Source organism: Nematolebias whitei, chromosome 12, assembly GCF_014905685.2.
Source record: "Nematolebias whitei isolate Nwh7 chromosome 12, NemWhi1, whole genome shotgun sequence".
NCBI classification, from domain to species: Eukaryota; Metazoa; Chordata; class Actinopteri; order Cyprinodontiformes; family Rivulidae; genus Nematolebias; species Nematolebias whitei.
This window is the reverse complement of record NC_056509.1, coordinates 35,845,899-35,864,538: the sequence shown is the minus strand read 5'-3', so window position 1 is coordinate 35,864,538 and position 18,640 is coordinate 35,845,899. Positions and strand designations below refer to the sequence as shown.

General features: G+C 40.1%; 2 protein-coding genes across 2 annotated transcripts in view; both read left to right on the top strand.

Moving 5' to 3' along the window:
• LOC119417909 (nesprin-1) overlaps positions 1 to 3,601 on the top strand; it is a 38,233-nt gene extending 34,632 nt beyond the window's left edge. The window contains exons 38-41 of the mRNA XM_037685157.1: positions 295 to 498; positions 1,373 to 1,580; positions 2,193 to 2,305; positions 3,392 to 3,601. Of these exons, the coding sequence (XP_037541085.1) occupies positions 295 to 498; positions 1,373 to 1,580; positions 2,193 to 2,305; positions 3,392 to 3,601 (735 nt within the window). The remainder of the gene's footprint in view (positions 1 to 294; positions 499 to 1,372; positions 1,581 to 2,192; positions 2,306 to 3,391) is intronic.
• A 196-nt stretch (positions 3,602 to 3,797) lies between these two features.
• Positions 3,798 to 18,640, top strand: part of syne1a (spectrin repeat containing, nuclear envelope 1a) — a gene marked incomplete in the record, with an annotated part of 110,088 nt that continues 95,245 nt past the window's right edge. The window contains 7 exon segments of the mRNA XM_037685156.1: positions 3,798 to 3,853; positions 3,958 to 4,237; positions 4,359 to 4,531; positions 5,344 to 5,653; positions 5,786 to 5,950; positions 7,897 to 8,256; positions 10,678 to 10,814. Of these exon segments, the coding sequence (XP_037541084.1) occupies positions 3,819 to 3,853; positions 3,958 to 4,237; positions 4,359 to 4,531; positions 5,344 to 5,653; positions 5,786 to 5,950; positions 7,897 to 8,256; positions 10,678 to 10,814 (1,460 nt within the window).

Genomic DNA, 18,640 nt, shown 5'->3' with positions numbered 1-18,640 from the left:
TATATAATTTCAAATTGAAAGTTTCTGTTGCGTTTAACTTGCTATATGTAACTACCGCACCCGATCACCACTCACCTTTAATAACACAAAACTTTTTAGCTCAGCTTACCAATCAGTAAACCACATTATTATTTAGGATTAAATGAGAAAAATAGAAAGTTAAAAACACGGACGTTACTTTGACTTTTGCTCTTTTTGTGTGTGTCATTGTAATAGAATGGACAAATAAAGTGTTTGTGTTGTGTAAATCTGCCTCTTGTTTTAAAGTGCTGCTATCTGTTTTTACTGGGCCAGGTTCTGGAGTCGGATCTGAGGAAGAAAATGTTCCACGCGCAGGAGGCGTTCAACCAGGCCAAACACACGCTGACCTACTTCAACTTCCAGAAGCAGCGACTTGAGGACCTCATGTCCCAAATGGCTGAGCGGCTGGAGGGTGTTGAAGGTTCCATATCAGACCTCTCCGAAGCTTCTTCATTAGAACATATTCAAACTGTGAAGGTATGAGCTTATGATTTCTCATATTTTGCTTAACTGGTGGCAAAAGGCAGTTTTTTTCTTGTGTTTAAACCAGCTACAAGCGGTTTTCAGGGGAGCAACAAAATGGACAGGTTGATTTTATAGAAGTGTCTTTTTGCTTTTTCCTGTTATTTATGTCACCATTTATCAACCTGTGTAGTTAGACTGAGCAATATGGCATAGAACTCCTTTATATATATATATATATATATATATTTATACAGTATATATTTATTACTATATTGTATTTTACCATCTGCTTTAATCAATGCATTAATGATAAACAACACTTTAATGCATAAAGTGCTCAAGTGTGTTAAATCAAATGCACTCTTTTTGTGCATGCAAGGGGAGGAAATGATAATAATAATGATAATGAAAATAAATTTGTTTTTAAACAGGGAGGTGCACTGACAGGCTGTAAGACCATCTTTTTGTAAGCTGTACCAAAAACTGTTGTTAGCATTCAACAACAAACATGCATAAAACAAGATTAAAATATAAATAAAAACTAAAAACTCATCGAACCTATGTTTAAGTTCAAGTCCAGTTTTTCTGCTCCCAAACCATTTAAAAATATACAAAAAATAGTTGTGTGAAAATGTCAAATGGTTAAACCATTGCTGTGACCGTTTGTTTTTTCCTCTAATCATTTTCACATGGAAAAAATCGCAGACCATTGAGTATTTTCCAGTTGTCACCCACCTCCACCTCATAGCAGGACAGATGTTAGACCCCACAGTGGATCATCCTGACTGGGATCGATTTAGTAAATCAGAAACTGATAAATCTGTTATTCCACCTTCCTGTAGCTATAAATTCTAACATGCTATGGTCCTGTTCTTTTCTATTTTAGGACCTGCAGGTTGTTGTGCAGCAACAGAGGGCAGACATGGACTCAGCTAGAGATGTCCTGACCTCCCTCAGCAGATCACAGCCATCTCAGGAGTTGTCCCGCCTCTCCTCTGACCTCACCTCCATCGCCAAGCGAACAGAGGCCGTTGCTCAACGCTGTGCAAAGACCAGGAGCAGCCTGCAGGACGGACTACAGCTCCATTTCAACGGTAAGACACATTAACAGGTCTGGACTTCTGGAGTCAGATGATGCGTATCAAATGCCATCTAACATCAAAACAGAGTGAATTATCCAAGAGTAAGTAGACGCGGTAACTCCTTCCCAGGTGAGGAGAAATTAGACTCCTAATAGTGTTTAAAAGCTCGTTATCTCCCGATCAAACATTGCTCAGCTACACAAAGCAGTGTAATTCATTTGTGTTCGTAATGCAACAGATTTGCTGTTGATTATCCTTCACTTTCCCCCAGAGCACACTCCATCCGCCCACAACATCCCACACTCCATCCACACACGCTGTCAGGTGCACCGATGCACTCTTGTTGCTTCGACACACACCTGCGCCTCAGAGTGAGTGTCGCACTCGTCACATCCGCTCTCGAGGGAGTCATTTTTGGGCTTGTTGCCAAGGCAACGCAGCACTGCACAGCGTGGACACGCCAACACTTCCCATCTGCCTCAGCAGATCTCCTCTACTTCTCCTTCTCGTTCCGTGAATTTTTTTAAAAATCGTTTCTGCCTTTATTTATAACGCCATCTAAATCATCTTGTCAGCACGCTGTTTGCTTTTAGCTCATCCGGTTCTTTCTGTTCCTCGATGCAGAGCTCGTCCAAGACTTTAAGTCCTGGCTCGCGGACCTGAAGTTGGAGCTGAAAGACTGTTTTAATCAATCAGGGGATGTTGCCATCCTCGGAGCCAAGTTGCAAAGACTGAAGGTACTGTTAAATAGTTTATTAGTGTTTCTCCATGTTCTGCAGTAATCAGAAAGCTTATTCATGTCATTCAGTTTTCAGTAATTACACCTAATTATTGGACTTTATTTTATTCTGAATAAAGAAAGCAACAATGATTTTTTTATATTTTCTAAATTATAAGTGTGACTGCTGAGTCACTGTGTTCCTGTTTTTGTTGTTTGATTTTGCAATCTACCTATTTTGCTATTTCAAACATTCATACATCAAAACGTTGAGCTCATTTAGAAAAGACGGATGGTGTGACTTTTGGTTTTTGTAACTTTTACACATTTCAAAATATTGATAAAATATTTTTCACATAGATATACATAGACAGTCTCTTCAGTTCCTTCAAAAACACACTCCTCTTTGAATAATGCTTCAATGTACTTGCTCTATTTGCCTTCGCTACTTTTAGTTTTCAGCTATTGGTCTGCTTCTTTTAACATTTAGCTTGCTGTTTGTTATATTTTACTACTAGCTAGCCTCTTGCTACTTTAAACTTAGGAATTCATTTCTACTTTTGATAAACAATTAGATACTTAGCTGTTTGCTACTTAAGTTTTTACTTACTGTTCTGCTATTGTTAAATAGCCGTTTGCAGTTTTTAGCTAACCGTTTCTACTTAAGCTTTAACTTATTGTTTTGCTTTTGTTAGCTATGCCTTTTGATATTTTTTAGCTTTTAGCTAGCCTTTTGCAGCTTTTACCTTTTATCCACTTTTTTATACTGTTAGCTTGCCTTTTAATCTGTTCATCTTATAAGTAGCATATTGCTAAATTTAGCTCAAAATTAGATTTCTGTTCCTTTAATGTTTAGCTAGCTTTTTGATACAGTTGATTAGCCTTTTGCTATTTTTGCCTTTAGCCTCTAACTAGCCTTTTGCTTTTTTTTACCACTTTGGTACTTCAGCTAATCTTTTTTTGCTTTAACTAGTCTTTTTCTACCTTAAGCTTCTGTTTGTAACTTATCTGTGTAATGTGTTAACAATGGAAGGTTCTGCTCCTCAATTATTTTGTGGCACATCAGTGTTAACAACAAGCAACATGCTCCTCTTTCTCGCCCCAGCTGTCAGCTGAGCAGACATCTGAGGGAGAGGAGCGTCTCTCTCAGGTCTGTAAGGAGGCTGAAAACCTTCAGCTTCACCTGAGCAAAGCTGGAGCAGCACAGGTCCAAGAGAATTGCTCCTCATGTCAGAAAGAGTGGAAGAACTACCTGGATAGCCGCTGTCAGAGCCAGCAATACTTGCAAGAAAGCATTGACCTCCTAAAGAAGTAAGTCTTCTCACTTTTAAAGTCTCGCATTAAATTAAAAACACTTTTATTCAACAGAAATATGCCACTTTTCTTTTTGCACCCTTTCTTTTAGTTTTGATGATTGTGTGGAGAGAATAAAAGAATGGCTGGAGCAGATGGATCTCAGCCTAAAGAGTGAGTCTGTTCTTGAGGCAGCGAGCCAGAAAGGAGGCTCGGACCCTTCAGAAGAGCTGCAGAAAATGGAAAACCTCAATAAAGATCTCATAGCTCGAAGGTTTGAGTATATGAGCACCTAAGGGCATTTGTTGTAAAGGTTGTAAGATCAGCTGTTAAACAGTCCGAGCAGCAATAATTCATTATCTTCTTTTTTCTGTGTAGGGAGTCTGTCGAGCGTCTCTGTCAGGAGGCCCAGGCTCTGTCTGAATCAGGCCGGGGTTCTGGAGGAGAGGTCAGGGTGACGGGCCAGCTCCAGATGGAGTATCAGGCTCTGCTGAAGACGGCCAGAGAGAAGCTACGGGTCTGCCAGGAGAACCAGGCCTTTGGAGACACCCTCCAGGGAGTTTGGGCCTGGCTGGAGGAGATCCAGGAGCGTCTTGGTACAGTAGACAGCACAATGGGAACTAAGGAGCAGCTAGAGCAGAGACTGGAGGCTGTGCAGGTGAGGTCTTAATGGTGGTTTCAGCAGACACAGGGGTTGAGGCTGTTTGTTTTAGAAAACCTTTTAGCTTATTAAATTAGTCTCAACACAGTTTACAGAGACCATCCTCTTGTTTGAACAGGACATCCTCCTTTTGAAGGGAGAAGGGGAGGTGAAGCTGAACATGGCGATGGGTAAAGCAGAGCTTGCCCTGCGCGGCTATGGAGCCGCAGGACAGGAAGTGGTCCGGTCTCAGCTACAGGAAGTGGAAGATGCCTGGGCCACGCTGCTCGTCACTGCCATGAGCTGCCACAGGTACTCTAATGGAATCATACCCATGCAGTTAGACTTCCCCGTTGATACGTGATAAATAAATAACATATAACTGTTTTTCCTTCCTCTCATTTGCCATGGCGTTTTAAAGAACTAATGTGTGTGCCAAAAAAAAAAGTCCTCACTAGGGAGCATGTTATTTCTTAATGACAGAGTGTGCATCACTACTATTAATTACCAATAGGGTAAATACATAATGAGGCTTATTTGTCTCTTTTCTGAGTCTGATTGATACGTCTTTGTTTGCTCTCTTCCGTGTGTGTGCGTGCGCGCGTGCAGGTCAGTACGCACCGATCTGTGTGGTAAATTGAACAATTATGGCCCCTCTTAGGAGGGAAAAAATGATCTCATTAGGGATTAAATGGTGGATGGCAAACAGTGGGTCACGCATGGGGTGTGTTTGTGTTTTAAGGGGAAAGTGGGAACAGGAGGCGAGGGGTAGCAGGTGAACGAGAGGTGCACGTGTGTGGATATTGGCGTTATTTGCGCATGCAGGGGTAACAGATGGCAAGGGAAATTATGGGTGTGTATCTGTGTCTGTGGATGTTTGAACTACGTGATTAAAGGGGATAAAAGCACTTGGCAAGAATTACTGACAGTGTTTATTTCATGCTCTTGTTATGGGTTTGAAATATAAACTGAGGATGTGAGGAAAGTAAAAAAAACATATATGTAATGAGCTACTCATGTCAAACTGTAATTATTACGCAATTGTTTTTTACATAAGTTGAAAACAGCTCATTTTATTTATTAAAGGCATATGTGAAATTCGAGATGTACTGTCTTGTCTGCAGTCGATTAGAGTGGACTGTGTCTCAGTGGGGGGGATACCTCGAGAGCGCTGCTCAGCTGCAGAGTTGGATGGAGGCTGTCAGGCGTGAGGTGTGCACCCCTCTCCCACCGCAGCCTGGACCCAGAGAGAAGGCCTCCCAGTTAGAGAGACTCAGAGCTCTGGTGGCCGACCTAGAAGACCACCAGATGGCGCTCTCCAGCCTGGAAGAGAAAGCCAGGGAGCTTTTCAAGAAGACAGGTGATGCCAGCTTCAACCATGGGGCTCGCACCCAGCTGCAGGTGCAGTTTGATCATCTCACAGCTTTGGTGGAGGTAAAAGGAATAGGATTTTACCATTTCATAAAAAAATTAAAAAAACTGCACCTCTTTGTGTGTTCTATTCCATAATATTAGAAGTTGTTTTTTTTTTTAAATAGGTGTTTTTGTTCCCCGTTTATTCTGTAGGAGAGAGTACATCTAGCACAGGGCGTGGTGTTGGAGCACCAGGACTACCTGGAGGCTGTTCGGGATCTTACCGATTGGTTGATGACCGCAGGCGAGGAGCTACAGCACTGGTCTGATACATCTGGAGATTCTGCCTCCATCAGGAAGAAACTGTCAAAAGTGAAGGTAAAGAAAGGCTTTGGATTAGTTACAGGGATATCCCATCGTATTTATTGTGGAAAAATAAGTTGCAGTGGCATGAAAGTGTTGGGGTGCACATAAGGGCTTCTTCATGTGAAATGTTAAAACGTTCTGCACTCGTACTTTTGATCAAACATTGAGTTCACGTGGAGATGACCATTTTTAAACTGCAAGATCGTATTCACAGAAGAGTCCATCTTGCTGCTGTAGGTTTAAAGTGTTTAGTTTGTGGCCAAAGTCCCGAGATTCAAACCAGTCGGCAAGAACTTGGAGCTCTTAACAGATCTGATTGGAGTTCACTTGTGGCAGGGATAGACATGCTTAACTTAGCACTTGCTACATGTTTTTAGATAGTACTTTTCTTTAGATGATCTCTCCCTTCCAGATGAATACACTGTATTCATATGATTACAATAAAGGGCGTTCTAGTATTTTGGGACGAAACATTCCACAGGTCCAGATGACATGATTTAACCATTTTATTATCTTTTATATGATCATCATTAACAGATTAGGTTTGCATAGCTAGCAATTGCTGGCTGTATGTCTAAAATAATAATGTGAATGTTTATTAAGCATTCACACTTTTGTGATTCTGTTTTTTTTAGCTACTATTCAACTGCTTATTCACACTTTCTGCTTTTTTCAGATCATTTCCACTTTTTTGTACTAATTTCTGCTTGTCTGTTAGCACAATATCTCACAAACCATTTGACAGATTTTAATGAAACTCCCAGAAATTAATCACTGGATGTACATTTACAACTGAAAAAAAAAACATTTGGAGTCAAGATGGCTACCACCAATGATTGACATTAGACAACACAAAGTGTTATACTATAATGTAATCAGTTCAGCAGATATTGAACTAAAATTTGATGTGGTAGTAGATGACAGTCATTCACAACAAACACTCTGAGCTTGAAATTACCTGATTTTATAGAAAATCGTTGATTTTATTTTTTTTAATGTTTGACCAAAATGGCAACAACTCAGTCTTTAAACAACAGGCAAATAATCTAATCATGAAGTTCTGACATGAAAGGCAGCGGGTGATTTGAATTCCTTCAAGTAATGGTGGATTTTTTATTTTCAGTACATTAACGCCATTTTTTCTGACAGTAAAATGCATCATGTAAACGTGTTGTTTCTTGAATTTTTAAACCCATTTAAAGGTGTCAAACCTGCTGCTTTTGGTGATAATTGAAATATCTGATTTTTTTCTAATCTGAACGAATGTGAAGAGAGTAAGTAATGCAGAAAACAGAAATTGGTTCCCAACTTGTTTCTCATATCTGAGCCAAATATCTCAATCTCTTTTCTTTTGGTGGTGCAATTTACTGCCCATTTACTGAGCATTATTGTCTTACAAAAGGAGGGATAAATTAGAGAAACTGCATTTGTGTGCACTTCCCTCGTTAAACAATTCTGCAATCACAGTGGTGGGAAAAAAAAGTGTGGTGAAATTGATTTGCATTTAAATATTACACATGGGCCCTAATTATCACGTTGTAAATGTGTTTGCAGAGCTACTGAGTGAAGCTATGATGTCTTGTCTATACAAGGTTACTGCTGATAAGCACACATTTACATGGTCAGATGCTCTTTTAACCGCCCTAAAGATCTCATTGTCCTCAAGTGTTTGCTTTTCAATTCATCTCCATGCCGAGTGCTTCTCAAAGAAAATAAAAGTGTTGACGTAGAAGGTGGATGAAATTATTACATTAATGCCAGGAGATAACCAAAGAACATACAGGATGAGCATGATTAAATTTAAAGGAAATGATGGAGCGGGAGACATAAGAGAATACAAATACTACACAAGGAGGTCTAAATATATATTTTTTTAAAACACGCACACATATCCAGAGAGTGTAGTTTCCTTAGCCACAGTTTCCGTAGCAACTTAGTCTCCCGTCTACCTGCCACAGGAGCGTGTAAAGTGTCGACTCATGGAGGGCCGCGAGCGCCTCAGCCGGGTCCGTCGCAGCGCAGCGACCACAGCAGAGCACACAGCAGCAGGAGGCTGCGAGGCCATGGATCGCCAACTGGGGGCGCTTTCACATGCTCTGGAGCAGTGGGAGGGGGCCGCTCTGAGGGCCAGGGATGGCCTGGAGGGGGCCCTTGCTGCAAATGAAGCTTCAGAAGAGGAATACGAACGTCTCACTGCCTGCCTGGAGGACAAGCTGAAGGAGTTCGATGGACATCTGAGGGGGTGGAGCCAGGAGCTGGTTAAAGCTGAAGGGCGGAGTAATGGCGAGGAGGCAGTGGAGGGGTGGAAGCTGGCCAAGGTAAAAATAAATGTTTAATTTTCTGTGAAAATGCTGTGAATGCTGAGTGCTGAATCACTTTGCTGAATTTTGCGGAAGAAGCTGAAACTGATTAAATCAAACAAACAACAACAACAAAAGAATAGTAGCTAAAAGCTAAAAGAAAGCAAAAAAAAAAAGGAAAATGCTCACTTAAAGAAGAAGAAGCAAGCGAAAAAAGTTAAAAACGGCAAAAGGCCACCTACAAGCTAAATGTAGCTAAATGCTACATGGTAAAAGGTTTAAAAGGCAATCAAAAGCTAAAGGTGGTAAAAAAGTAGGTTAAAGCTAAAAATAACTAAAAGCTAACTAAAAGTAGCAAAGATTGACCAAATGTAGCAAAAGACTAGACAAAAGTAGTAAATGTTAGCTAGAAGCTAAATGTAGCAAAAGCTAGCAAAAAGCTAAATGTAGCAGAACAGTGAGTAGAAACTAAAAGGTGAATATACTAGCTAGAATCAGAAAATGTTTTGCTAAAAACAATAGCTAAGAGTAGCAAAAGGCTAACAAAAAGCTAAAAGTATGGGTAGAGGCTATAAAAAGCAAAAGGTTAGTCTAAAGTTGTGAAGAACTATCTTAAAGTTGTGCTAACTATAAGCTAAAGTGACATAAGGCAAGCTAAAAGCTAAATGTAACAAAATGGTAGATATAAGCTGAAAGTTGCATAATGCTAACTAAATGTAGCTCAAGGTTAATAAAAAAGAGCAAAGGATTAGCATACAAGTAGTAAAGACTAGCTGGAAGCTAAACTTATCAAAAGGCTAACAAAAAGCTAAAATTAGCTGATCAATAGGTAAAAGTAGCAAAAGAAAACAAGAGCAAGCTTGCTGAAGCAGATAATAAAAGCTGTTTTATCGAACTGAAGCGATCTTGGTGTATTTCAATGGGGAAAATATTTGTAAAGTTATATAATTTGAAGTGTAAAGGTTACAAACAAAAAAAACAAGTCATAGCAACCATCTCCCGAATGAGTTCAATGTTTTGATTCATGAATAGCTAAAATAACAAAATATGCAGAAGTCAAAAATGAAAAAAATATATGGATTAATACAAAACGGAAATCTGAATTCACACAATTAAAACAGTCAGAATGGCGTCATAAACGTATTGTGTTCGACCAATAGTTTAAGCAAAAAAATTAATGAAAAAAAAAGACTTGTCAGGCTGCGATTTATGAAGTTTATTGTGCCGTGCTGGGAAAAGTAATTAACGCAGTGTAATGGAAAGTAACCACAAACACACACAAGTACACATGGTGTGTGTTTTGCTACTTTTTCCTTGTCTGTAATTATCCATTTTGTTAGTAAATCCTAAAAACAGATTAGTTTTTAAATCAGCTTTAGTGGAAGACCAGAATGACAGCTAAAATCCCATCATTTCCTCTAGTTCTCTGCTTATTCAGTCTTCTCCTTCTGTCCCCTTTACCCCTCCCATTTTGTTTTTTTATTGCTATTATATTCCACTATCTCTCCCTTCCAAGCCTTGCCTTATTGTTTTTTTGTTTTTCTTCTATTCCTACTCCGTTTTGGTTGAAATTAAGTCAGCTGGTTTGCCTTTCCTGTTTCTTGGAGTGCCTGCTCTTCACCTCCCCTGCTGCACTGTCCCTAACCTCCACAGGATGTTTACAGTCTGACAATTTTTCTTTATTATCAAGGCTGTGCTAGAGCGGTCCACCTCACACTCCTCCCCAGGCTTCTTTGGCCATGCCTTTCTCCGGTTTTCCTCAATTTGGGGCTGTCAAAGAACAGAGGAGGAGTTCCCCCCCAACCCACCCACCCTTCCTTCTCTGCTTCTTTTTCTCCTCCTCCTCCTACTCCTCCTCCAGCCTGTTTCCTGCGTCCGGCCGTGTTTTCTTTGCGCGCTTGTTTGCGTGCGTTTGAAACCAACTCTGGATCTGCGAGGGCTCTTGACAGCTGTATTCCACCGGGAGAGAGGGAGGGGAAAAACGTGTAAGAGGGAATAATTCAAACGAGTAGCAGGCAGGAGAGAGGAGGGGAGCAAAATTAGAACCATCGTAGGAGGAGGGAGGAAAGGAGAAGAGTGCAACGAGTCCAGAAGAGACGGGAGGGAGGGTAGTTTAATCGTTGTACGTCAGAAAAACAGAGAGAGAGAGAGAGAGAGAGCGGATGAGTGAAAGTCAGAGCTTGTACATATTTCATGGCAGCGGATTTCATGACTGTGAGTGCAGAATGTGAGGCGGAGCGGGAGAACCTCAGCTCCTTCCTGTTACACTCCTCGAAGAACAGAAATGCTATTGAACGAGCAGCACTGTGAGTATGTGTTGGAGCGTCTGTGTGTGTGTGTGTGTGTGAGAGAGAGGAGACTGGGTGTGAATAGGAATGCACTGATTGAAGCGTGTCTCCTCCAAACAGACAGACTCCGACTACTGCTTTCTGTTTTCAGGAGATTCTGGAGGGCTTGCAGAGTGCTGAGCTGATGGCAGAAAAGTTGAAAAGCCAACTGAACGACCTGGTGCAGTACTCCAGAGACCTGGGCTCACAATCAGACCGGGTCACTGCGCTTATCAAGCAGCACAACAGGTGAGAGGACGGTGTAGAGAGCAGAAAAACACGTGTTTTCACATCATCAGGTGGATTCTGTGGGAACAAGTAACGATGACTCGAATGCTGAGTGAGAGTCCTTCTTCCCTTTTTCTTTCACCCAGAGTCAGCTGTTGAAGTTCTGTTCATATCACCCGTGACTTTTTCTGTGTGGGTTTATTTATCTGTACTTTTAGCAAAACATCATATGAACCACTGAACAGGTTTTAAGGAAACTTTCACAAAGTAACCGTTGGGTTGACATCTACAATCCACTGCCTCTAGTGTGGTAGTAGCTGAGGCTAATCCCCTACATTTGCATGACACAGTTTGTGTCGTTTTTGCTGAAAACCTTGGCATTATTTGTTGGAGTCAACCCATTTATCTGTTAGCAAAGATTCTCATGAGCCACTGGATGGATTTCAGTGAAACTCCTAGAAAGCAATAATTGAATTTGCATCCACAGATGAGTAACTTTTGGAGTCAACCCAATTCAAGATGGTTGTCACAGCTAATCAACATTAGCCTACAAATCAATGCCTATACTTCAGTTAATTTTACATATATTGAGCTAAAATTTAGTGTGGTAGCAGCCGAAAGTCATTCACAACGCATACTCCAAATGCATAAAGATTACATGAGATGTCACAATATTGCATGATATTGCACATAATGTTATTTCAGGGTTTGATAAAAAATGGCTGCAACTTCATCATTTTTCAGCATAAGATGAAGTTAGTTCTAAACTTTGGTGTGAAAGGTGGCGGGCAATATGCATTCCTTCAGAGGAGGCTGGGCTTTTAATTAAGTCATGTTATTGATTTTGCTCTTGATACAGTTTACTCATACAGCAAAACCATGTTTGGTGCATGAGTAAAAGATGTATGAGCATCCATCCATCCATCCATCCATCATCTTTACCCGCTTCTTCCTTTCTGGGTCATGGTGGTCATTGGTGAACATATTCAGCAGCTGCTGTGCGAGAGATGGGAGACAACTGGACAGGTCTCCAGTCCATCACAGGGACACATAGAGACAAACAACCATTCACACTCTCACTCACACCTAGGACACTTAGAGTTACCAATCAGCCTAACATGCATGTTTTTGGTCTGTGGGAGGAAACTGGAGTACCCGGAGAAAACCCACGCATGCACAGAGCAAACATGTAAACTCCACTCTGAAAGTTCTCCGGCCGGGTTTCAATCCAGCAACATTCTCACTGAAAGGCAGCAGCTCTACCAACTGCACAGAAACATCTAAATTCAGAAGACAGCGTTAAAAGAGGTCTTTATGGGCAGAGGTGCAAAGTTTGTCAGCCAGGCAAAGGTAAAAGGTGAGAGAAAGACTGAGCTGTTGCTAAGAGACATTTGATCGCCTTCTCTCACCTCTGGTTGTTCGTGGTGTTTGTGTCCTTTGGAATGATTTTATTTAAGAAATTGGGTATTCTTTGTGAAACTGATGTGCTTTAGTTTAATTACGAAGCTCTAATTGCCTGTTTTGAAGCAAAAGGTGAGCATGTGTGCCTGAAGAGTTTTTGTTTGTGAACGTGTCGTGCACCTCCTTGTCACAAAACAAAAATGCATATGAAAGAGCCATATTACATACATCCTGATACATGCTCAATAATCCAGGTAGAAAAATCCAAAAAAGTTCAATCTGGTCCTCTGGAAATTCAAAAAACAAGAAAACAAAAAAAACCAAAAAAACAAAACAAAGCAAAAAAAAAATGTAGAAACGTTTCGCCTCTCATCCAAGAGACTTCCTCAGTCTGAGGTGCTGTATTCAGCTCAGTCTCTTAAATAGCACCTTCTCAGAGTGGATCAACCAGTTTGCTGCTGACAACCAAAACCAGCTGCTCACATGGTCAAGAAGGACCATCAGCCTAACAATGGATCATTAGCACACTGATGGCTGTTTACTATTCACAGGGGGTTGAGTGATACTAGCAATCACAGCATTGCATATTAAATACATATTCCATACAATTAGCCATGTTGAATACTTCTACAGTACAAATACATTTTTACTTTATATGCATGTGCTGTGCCAGGACTCATATTAGTGGCACAGATCCTGGGTGAGGTCAGCTGGTTGGAAACACTTTGGCAGTTAATGGGCTTTGGTTGCTGATTGGCAAATCAGCACTTTTACCTGAATTACTTATCTTGTCAGTCTGTCATAGACTTGGCCTGTGCGCTCTACACACCTGACCTGCATCAAGCAGTGCAAAGAACATTCAAAAGAAAAGGGATGGAGAAACTTCCCCTCCTTGTCTGAAATGATTCCAGATTTTGTCTGTCACAGCAGAAAAAAAGTGATTCGTCCTCCTCACTGTGCTCACCTTCAGTACCGTCGTTACCATTTAAACCTGAGTGTCTGTGTCTTAATTTAAGTGTCTGACATTTTATGACCCTCTTTGGACAGTGCTTAACAGGTCCCCATCTCATATTCCCTTTAACTCCTTTGTTGCCTCTGCCCAAAACAATATCCTCCATGCTTTTGTTGTATTTTTTAATCAATAAAGTAACTGATGTGTTCATTCATATGTGTTCACATGTGTTCATGTGTTCTGGAATTGCGTCGCTCGGGGTGGCTGCATGCTGGAGTGGCTCTGTTGCATTCACTCTGAGCTGTCGCTTTTGAAGGCTTTCGTTCCTCTTTTTTCTGGATGTGGATCGCTTTTTTCGGATGATTGTTTGCTCTGGTGTCGGTTGCTATGCAGCTGGAGGGATTTTTGCTGAGGCCTTTTTACTTTTGGGCATTTGTTATGATGCATTAAGCATGGCAACAAGGTGTTTTTTAACAACCAGGAGCAGCTGGTTAACATCTGAAACTCTAGAATACCTCAACTACAGCCCCAAATCCCAAATGAGTTGAAAAGGAGGCACCGTGGATGAATTCCCATCAACCTGGCGGCGGTGCTCGAGTACCAGACTGTCAAGATCCTGGAGCTGGTGGGAAACTCCACTCATGGCAACGGGAGGACCGGGATCATCCCTGGCACCTTCAGCTGTCTGTCTGTAGTGACGAGGAGCTCGATACACTGCTGGGAGGAGTGACCGTTGCTCAGGGAGGAATTCTGCCTGGCATTCGGGCGGTCCTGCTGCCCAGGAGGACCGAGAGGCCTGCTGGATCTGACAGCAAGCTGGGTTCGGGTGGAACTGATCGGTATCTATAGCCAGTTATTTCAGACTCGCTGCAGGAGTTCCTTCCTTCCCACAGCTATCAGCATCTACAACAACTCTTGAATGAAACCAGGATGATGAGCTACGACAACACTTAATTTCCCTTTGGGATTAATAAAGTATTTTTGAATTGAATTGAACTGAATTAATTGTGCATTTTGAGGCTTTTTTATTTTTGTGTCGTTATTTAGCTCGAGTACTGATTGGCAAAGCAGTGCCTTATTTACTTTGCTTGATATGAATTTATAACATATCAAATTATCAAAGTTCAATGTTCTTTATTGTCATTCGCATCACCTGTGGTACATGAGGTGGAACGAAATTGTGTACCAAGGTCCCAGTTACACCCAAATATAGCAAAAATAGAATATGAAGTACGAAATATAAAAAGAAGCAGTATACAAGGATCTAAGACACACGCCAAACACCAATAATGCAAAACAATGCAGTGTATTAAGCAGCAGCCTGAACATGAGTCTGCAGTGAGCAGATGGTTATGAATATAGCAACTCAAAGGCAATAAATCAGCAGCGTGGATAATCAGCAGCACAGACAAAGTGACACATCACCAATCAAAGTGGCACTACAGTGGTTTTCCTTTTCTTTACAGTGATTTTCCTGGGTAGGGATTTATGAGTCTAACAGCTTATGGGTAGAAACCAGTAACTTAAGCAAAATGTACTGCTGGTTTTGTTTGTCTCACATCACAGAATTTTAGGGAACTAGATTCAGGACCAGTGTGGCCAGGTTGGTAAGCGGTTTAATTTTTGTCAATTTAAAAGACTTCTAAATAAACAATTTAGCACAGGAGGCTAATTGTTTTATAAGGATTTGTTTAATCTTTGAACAATTCAAACAGCTGTTCAACAAATTAAAGTTTATTTTGTCTTCCTCAGTTAAATAAGCACATTTTTAAGACAGCCACAAGAAGTGAAGACTATTATTCACCAAATTTAATTTCCTTTGTTTTAAAAGTTCCTACAACCACGTTATCTATTAGATAAAGATGAAAGCAACCAAAATAGAAATGATGTTTGTTTCATTAATGATCATAAATTTGAGGATTTGTTTGTAAATTGTTGCCTCCAAGCATTGCAGTGATAATTAAACTTCTCAAACGCAGCTAATGTTTTCCAGATCACTTTTTTAAAAGCTGCTTATGTCTCGTACTTTGTAAGAAATGTATTTGTCAGGTGAATCTTCACCAGCATTTGTCAGGTGGCACTAAAGTTGGGGTCAGGATGCGACTACATTACAGTATGAAATGACAGGTGGAGGGATTATTTCCAGAAATCACATACCATCTAAAAATATTTCCAATAGTATATTGTTAACATTATTATTAACACAGATAAAGGCAGACTGGAGACTATCTTGTCTTTAAACTTGTTTAATTGGCCAATTAGCTGTATTTATGTGACAACTTGTTATAGTTTGTCTCTTCTGTCATTTTGTGGGTCCGAAGCCTTAAAGTTTGGGAACCTCCTGGTATGTGCTGCCAACTTCTTATCATGAGGAAAAAGATTTTGGACATATTATCACACATTTAGTAGGACGGAAGGAATAAGTAATGATTTGCCCATTTTAACTTGTTGTATTAAATTCCCAGATCTTGTAAACTTACATCAACTTTTAACAGTTGTGCATGGTGTGGGAAGTAATTTTAAATGTAGTAATTTAAAAATAAAAAAAATAGACCTGTAGATTAATAAAAAGTTAAACCTGAAAAACAATAGATGTACCCAGTGGCGATTCTAACCTCTTTTTTCAAGCACCCCAAATTTAAACTAGGAACTCCTGGAGGGGAGTGTGTGTGTGGGGGGGGGGGGGCATTATTACGATTTTGTAAGGAAGCTTAGTTCTGAAACCTTACATTCACCAAAATATTGAATCAATTTGGAATACATATAGAATAAATTATGACACTAATTGTCCAGAAAAATCTATACATTTTTTGCATGAGTCAGATCCTCCTCTACGCCACCTGTCAATCAATCCAGTAGGCTCGTCAGAATCTGGCCAATCAGCAATCTCAGTTTGTCCTGAAGTGCTCTATGCAAACAAGGAGAGCTGTTGGTCAAGCTACTTCTTCTTATGTTATGTTTGTTTATTTGTTATATGCAGGTTAAGACAAAGTCAATAATGCAATCAAATGTTCAGGATGAGAAGAACCAATTTGACTCACTAAAAATAAAAATAAAAACAAGAAATTATAAAGCTATGCAATAAAAGTACAAAATAAAGTTCCAAAAAGTTAAAAAGAAATGTAATATTTCAACCTTTATTTAGACAGGTTTACAAGGTCCAAAAGAAATATAGTACAACAACACTAGAATAATAATGGTGAAAGTTGGATGGATTAGTATAAATAAGTATTTCACAGGTAAAAATATTAGCTTAATATTAGTTTCTTGTTGTGCTGAACTCTCTAAAATATTTATTGAATCAAGTGTTTACTTATGTAGGTAAATGTAGATATAAAAAAAAAACCATTAAAATACTCCAGAATGCAGGAAATGGCATCTAATTTATTCAAAATTGTCTGGGGGAGGACCCCCAGACACCCCCCCCCCCACCCCCACCTCAGTGCGTTCCCCCCACACTACAAATTCTTCTGACACCAATGGCCACTGCGTTGTTAAAGCCAAGAGCCAATGTCTGGGGCTACGCACCCCTAAAGCCCCCAGTATACTCCCGCTTATGTCTGTTCACACGTACGTACGCGTGTACTGTACGCAGAGGGTTCAGACTTCATACTCGAGTGTACACCCTGAGTGGCTGCAGTCAGCTCTACAGACAAGGGGCGTTTACCTTCAGGACAAATTGAGGTTGTCGATTGGTCATTTGCTGACACGCCTACTGGATTGATTGACAGGTCGGGGGGAAAAAAAAAAGAGAGAGCTGGCAGCCTTAGCCGCAGCGGCGTTCTATGTTTATATGTTGTTAATAAGAAGATCTAAAAAATGTTTTAAAAAACAGGGAGCGCTGGCTCTGCAGCCCACACATCAGACCAGCCCAACAGGAAATATCCAGACCCTCCCTCAGCCACGCTGGACCTGAGTTTATAATTCGCTCGTGACAAATTCTTTCATTTTTCACCATTTCAGTCATGGCATCAACGGAGGAGGAAGAGATCACTTGCCTTTTGGCAAAAAAACAAAAGAAAAGGCCAGATCAGGGATGAAGAAGGAGAATTTAATACATTGGTGTCGCATACAAAACAGTCCGTCACTGGGCAGTTTATTGTGCGACACTGCGTAGGCGGTCGTAAAAATTGAGCTGTGCACGACATGCCCTGCAGGGGTACACTCGTACCTCCACGTACGTATGTGCGTATCTCCACGTATGGACGTACGCGGGAGTATACTGGGGCCTTAAAGGTCAGATTCTAGAATCACCCCTGGATGTACCATACAATAAACTAAACAATAGAAATGTATTTGTTGCTTCCATCTAGTTCTTAGAATTATTACTGCAATTTTCTTTTACTTAATAATAATAATAATATAGTATATATCATATAGTATAAATAATAATCTAGTGTTTTTTAATCTGTGACCCTATGTTTTAAATGCTTTTTATTAATTCTTCAGTTATTATTATTAGTGTATTGTGTATATATATTTTTTTCTCTTTAATTTTACTCTCATTGATTGTTGTTGTTGTTGTTGTTAAGCACTTTGATAACAGGTTCTGTTTTAAATGTGCTCTATAAATAAAGTTGACTTGACTTGACTTAATATTTTACAAGTTTGTCTTTGATTAAATTTTTCTTAAGTTGTCTTTTTTGTTCAGCTTTTGTAACTCTTATGTGCACATTACCATTAGCTGTTAATTTGTTTAGGCCACCACCTTTCTCCATTTTGAGCACATATAGCCTCTTTTTTTTCTCATTTTAAAGCAAAACATTAAAGTTTATGTGTATTAGAAACTGATTAGAAATTTCAGGCAGATTTGTAAATTTTTGGTTCATGTTTAAAAGTAGTCGTGTGCTGCAGGAATGTTAGAGCTGTGTCATCCATTCTACATGTTCCTATTGTGCCTTAAATACAAAGTGTTATTGGTTTATTGATTTTTGTCAGTAGCTTTTGGTTTTTTAACTTTAAACACCAACAGATGAACAAACCATCTCTTTGTGATGAGTTTCTCACCTTTCAGCGTGTTCTCTTCCATCTCACACGCTTCCTGATAACAGCAGGCTGTCATGCGTTGTTGTCTCCGTCGTGTCGCCCCTGTGAACCTTTGCCCTTGTCATATGTTGCTTCTCAACCCCCTCCCACATCGTTCTCCAACCTCCCCCCATTATCCCTTCTGGCCTCGGCACTCATTCCTTCCACTTCACCCACTTTGCTTTTTTTTTCTTTTTTTTTTTTACACCTGCTCATTTCTCATCCAGACCAGGCTTTTCTTCCTCCACAACGTCCAGACATTGACCTGGTCTTTTTGTTAGCTCAAGCTATATCATTCCTTTGTTGTATTATTTTAATATAAATGTATTCATAAATTTAACATTTTTTTAGAAGCCCATCGAAAGGCAGATGTATTATGGTATAGTTTCCGTCCGTCTGCCCAAAATCTTCCTCTTGTCCCACCCATAACTTCTGATCTGCTCAAAAATAATTTAATGAAACTTGATAT